The sequence below is a fragment of the Limulus polyphemus genome, unplaced genomic scaffold, assembly GCF_000517525.1.
Source record: "Limulus polyphemus unplaced genomic scaffold, Limulus_polyphemus-2.1.2 Scaffold2647, whole genome shotgun sequence".
In the NCBI taxonomy this organism is placed as follows: Eukaryota; Metazoa; Arthropoda; class Merostomata; order Xiphosura; family Limulidae; genus Limulus; species Limulus polyphemus.
Window position 1 is genome coordinate 99,610 of NW_013668257.1, and position 5,297 is coordinate 104,906.

Sequence of the window (5,297 nt, forward strand, 5' to 3'; positions counted from 1 at the left end):
TTAAGTTAATTTTAGTTAAGTTATTAAACTAGTACGAGTAGGTAAAGTAGTACTTAGTATATAGTATACTATAGCCACATATATGTATGTATGTTGTTAGTATATATATATATATATATATATATATATATACTTCTCCACCTCTTGCTGACTGCACCCTTTCACTTCTTTTCCAATATTTTCAACATATTTAGCACAAAGCTTGCTCCAAATTTTTGTTACAATATTATAATTAACCCTTGAAGAAGAAAATCCAATTTGCCCATGGAGATTCCATTTACCTGGCATTTTGCTGGCTAAACTGAAACATGTTAGGTTACAATCAAATTTGTTCAAGCTCTTCTTCTTGTTCTAAATTTGCTAATAATTAATAACCAATTTTGTAATTTAAACTTTAACACATTGATTTAATTTCTCAGTTACACATATTAGATGTCTACATAATACAACAATATAATTTGATAATACTGTATTACCGTGCATGCAACACAGCTAATCTAGGTCAATTGAAATTAAAGTATTGGAGTCATATTAGCCAACAGGATCACAAGGTCATCTGTGAGCTTGTCCTATGTAAACAAAGAACAACTGATTACGTGAACAGCAAGTCTCATCAAAGACTTGATGGGAGCTCTAAAGTACTCTCAAGACCCATTTTACAGGTGCTTACGAGTGTCAGTGCAATGGTTCCCGTCCAACATGAAGATCTGTATAATCACCCACAATTACCTTAGAGATTAAATTCCAGAGTGTCATCTGTCCTCATCCTAAATGCCATCTTAAACAGAATTGATCTATGATGGGTGCTTGCTTTTAACAGAAAATGCCATCGAAACCATTTCTATGAATCCATTTTCTTCTTCGTAGGCAGATCAACTAATGATTGTTTTGCAGCTTAACTCTTTCTAAAATAAGGTAGCCAATATGGTGGCAACATACGATAACAAGTGTATATCACAAACCCAACATCAAACAAATGTGAATGTATTGAATATTCTTAAATGTGATGTTAGGGAGAAAACTGGAAACTAAGTTAACTACAATATGTCATAGTAAATGAAGAGTCAACCGTATTCTGACAAATGAAGCCTGGTGACTTTTGCAGATGATAGAACTGGGAAGAGCTCCAAGTAACTGTTAATTACATCAATAAGAAGTTAACTGTCAAATATCTGAAAATGGATAAAATGTGAACAGGCTTTCTTAAATCACCTTACCCACAATGGGGATGGCAGAAAAAAACATCAGAAAGCTGAAAGGGTGACAAGGTTTCTGCATCATTTAGAATAGGAAAATAGTTTTACAGAGTTTGATCTAATACAAATATCTGGGACAATTTTCTGATGAAATATTAAGTAATATTAGTGAAAAACTGGGAGAGAAAAAAAGAGTACTTCAAGTGTGACCGACTTGCCTTCTTTTGAGTTGGGAGTAGTAGATTGCCCCAGTTACAAGTACCTGTTAAAATACAAGTATCATGTCCTTTTCATGGAAGACAATGCATACATTGTTTTTCACATTATTCATTATATAAAGTAGAGTGGCTGTGTAATTAAAATATTCATGAGAGAAGTAAAAGTAAAGAAAGGAGGATATGCATAATGAGAACTAAAAACATGTTTCAAATGTACATACAGAACTTGTATGAAGAATTTGCACAAATGTATAATATAATCAGGTTACCATTTCATTTCTTTTGCAAAATGATTATAAATCTGATTTGGACAATTTCAATGAAGAATTAATAAATACTTATATTTTGTTGTTATGTAAAGTAGAGCTTGGTTTGTGGTTTAAGCAAAACAATTTATTTATTATTACTTCCTTGATATATAAAGTAGAACAAAGAACTTATATCTGATAATGTTTTTAAAGAAAACTTTAAAACATTAACTTTTTTGTTAGCAGAGAGCTGGAAAAGTGCTTTCAAATCAACATTAAAGGTTCATTTACCATAGCCAATGCCATATCAGAGTTCACTATTATACATGGTTAAGAATTGGTGCATTTCATATATTGTCTTCTAAAAGTTTTGTTTGATAAAATTACTTTAATATTTTCCAAGTTGAGTAAGACAGCACAGGCACTGACCTGATAGTCACATAATCCTGTAGGGTATGACTTGTATAGTGCAAATACCACCAAGTTAGAAAACTATAAAACAGATATATTTGCTTTACGGATATTACAGAAAAATAGCCTCAAAGACAAATTATCAAAAATGAGTACAGAAAGAACATGCACATAATACTGTTTAATTTTGGAAAAATTTAACATTAAAAAGAGAAATAAAATTGCACAACTGATAGATGATACTTCATACTAAGTTAACTAAGTTGAGAGTTTAGCCATCACGGATAGAACTTGGATCTACAGACAATAAAATTTGTATATTGATATAGACTGTTAAAGTGGAATTTACTGTAATTAATTTAAAGTCATACAATTAATTAGATGTCCTTACCAATTATATAATCTTGAGTACTGACATTGTGTAACGTTGATAAAGAGCTTATTACGAACATTTTTGTAAACAGTTTAGGTTTTCCTCTAAATCCACACTGATCTTACATTAAATTACATTGAGAGTATCCTTGTATTTCAGAGAAGTAGAGTCAATGAAAAGATTAACAAGCTAAAGAGACATTCACATACAGAATAGCTTGGTTTGGAAAAGCTTATATCTGATAATGTTTTTAAAGAAAACTTTAAAACATTAACTTTTTTGTTAGCAGAGAGCTGGAAAAGTGCTTTCAAATCAACATTAAAAGTTCATTTACCATAGCCAATGCCATATCAGAGTTCACTATTAAGTTGAAAAGTAGTCAGCATTTTAACCTTAAGTCATACAGCAAAAGTCCTACCACCAAAGAAATCACTGAGAAAGTGTATTATAAAAAAGAAGACAAATACTGAGATAATAGTTGTTAAGGTGCTGATTGGTTAAATGAACAGCAAGTGATCAAGGATACTGTCCACATAACAACTGTTATGAAATCTTAACATACCATAATGTTTAGGGACAACAAGGGACCTATTAGTCCATCTTAGCTGTCACATCCTCTAAACTCAACTAAAACAATTAAATAAATAAAAAATCTTAAAGCCAGACCTTATCATTCATATAGCTATCAAACCTTCTTTTAAACTCCCTTAAATTTACTGCCTCCACAACATCCAAAGGTAACCCATTCCGGAGGCCAACCACCCTGTTAGAAAAATAAAACTGTCTTAACTGAAGATGAATCCTACCTTCCTAAAATTTACATTTGTGTTCCCTAGTCCTACTATTCTGACCATTAAGTACAAAAAAAGATGATGCATCAGCACTGTCAATTCCATTTACAATCTTAAAGACCTTAATCAGATCCCCTTCAACTCTTTTTTTCTTCATGAGAAAACAATTTCAGAGATCTTCACCTCTCCCCGTATGACAACCTTTCCATCCCAGGTATCATCCTAGTAGCCCTCCTCTGAACCCTTTACAACAATTCAATGTTCTTTATAAGGTAAGGAGCCCAAGACTGAACACAATACTCCAAATGTGGCCTAACCAATGACTTGTACAATGAAATTATAACCTCTTTAGACATTTATTCGGTATTTCTGTATATACAACCTAAAATCCTATTTGCCCTACCACTATAAACAGCTCACTCTTTGGATGGCTTTAGAGACTGATCAACCATTACATAAAGAGCCCTTTCTTTCATGACACTTTTAAGGGCAATTACCTTCCAAACTATAACCCACATGCATTATCTAGCATCTATTATAATTAAAAGCCAGCTGCCATTTATTTGCCCAACTCACTAAAAGATCTAAATCCTTTTGTAAAGCAGCAGCATCCTCTTTGCAGCTATCAAAACCCAAGACATTAATATCATAAGCAAATTTCAGTAATTATTGACCATTCCTTCATCTATTTATAAAAGATTCTCAAAAATTCCTACTATATTAAGAAGTGTCGAAAACCAAAATTATCTAGTTTTGAGCAACAGTAACTTGTTAAAAATCACACTCAACAGTGCCAATCCAACATCACTCACAGTAAGCAGCATCCGTCCATCATAGACCAAAGCTCAGTTCTACTGAAAGTAAGTAATGTCATTTCAAATATCAAGTTTATAAATTTTATGTATCAATCTGTAATACGGAATGTCTTTCAAAGCTATATTAAATATGTTTTGTTTTTGTGAATCCTGTCTGTCTCCTTCTTTCTCACATAAACTTCCTTGAGTTGGCAACATATGTGATTTTTAATGATTGATATTCCTGGTATTTTAAATAAATACTACTTGTAAATGGTTTGTTATTCAAAACAAAACAGCCCATTACACAAGTATGCCATTCTTCTTTTAACCCTTCTACAACTAAGGAGGGTAACAACATTAATAAATCATGTTTTTTTACCCACACTTTTGTGAACCTAACAAAAGTATTTATCACCAAATAAAAAACTATGCAGAGCTGGCTAATGAGCTTGAAAAAAGGAACCAAACAAGGCAGGGATGGAAGTGAATGTATCACTTCATCCAGCTAATGATCACTGTCAGGATTTAAAATAAAATGTATAACTTTCCTTTTTGACAATTGTCAAATAGAAAGGCTTTTAGTTATATTTCTTAACAGTATAAATACTTACTAAGATGTTGTTGGGCTTAGGATTCTTCTACAGTAGATATCTGTGACTTTTTAGCAATAAATTCAATGATGAATAAATAGCACGCACTTCACTTGTTTTCAAAATAATATATATATATTCAGAACAAATTAACATACATACAATAAATTCTTCAACGCTATATATGTAGTTCTCTCCTTCTTGTCAAATATCCACTTAGGCTTATTCAATTACTTTAGAATTTAAGTTGACAAGCCAGACTATCTTCTCTATTTTTATCACACTAGTATTATCTGTGATTCACTTACAATTTTGGGAGGTTACCATAATTGTTTGGTCTTCTTTCTTTTGAAGATCCTCTGTCCCTTTTGTCAAAGTGCACTCAGGCTGATTCAATTACTTTAGGACCATGCTTTGACAGAATAAAATTATTTTTCATATCTTACACTTATGTCAATCGTTTGGCCCATCACTTCTACGGTACTTTACTTCATGCCAACTTTATCCTCTTTTGCTATTATCTGTCTGCTATTCCCACTCGTCTCATGCTATTTATATCTTTATCACTTAATCGTCTGTCTGCCTTCTATATTCTCGACGTCAATGTATTGTATGTGACGTTGATATTCTCAACATCAATGAATTATTAACAAACCTCCCATAATCGTCTGTC

The 5,297-nt window shown here is 32.0% G+C and overlaps 1 protein-coding gene across 3 annotated transcripts in view; it reads right to left on the bottom strand.

Annotated features, from left to right (window-relative positions):
• Positions 1 to 5,297, bottom strand: part of LOC106467525 (coiled-coil domain-containing protein 174-like) — a 128,773-nt gene that overhangs the window by 77,671 nt on the left and 45,805 nt on the right. For 2 of the 3 annotated variants that reach the window (XM_022395722.1, XM_022395723.1), the window contains exon 4: positions 2,092 to 2,154. The exons of the other annotated variant lie outside the window; for it this stretch is intronic. In XM_022395722.1, the coding sequence (XP_022251430.1) occupies positions 2,092 to 2,154 (63 nt within the window). The remainder of the gene's footprint in view (positions 1 to 2,091; positions 2,155 to 5,297) is intronic. 3 annotated transcript variants of the gene reach the window in all.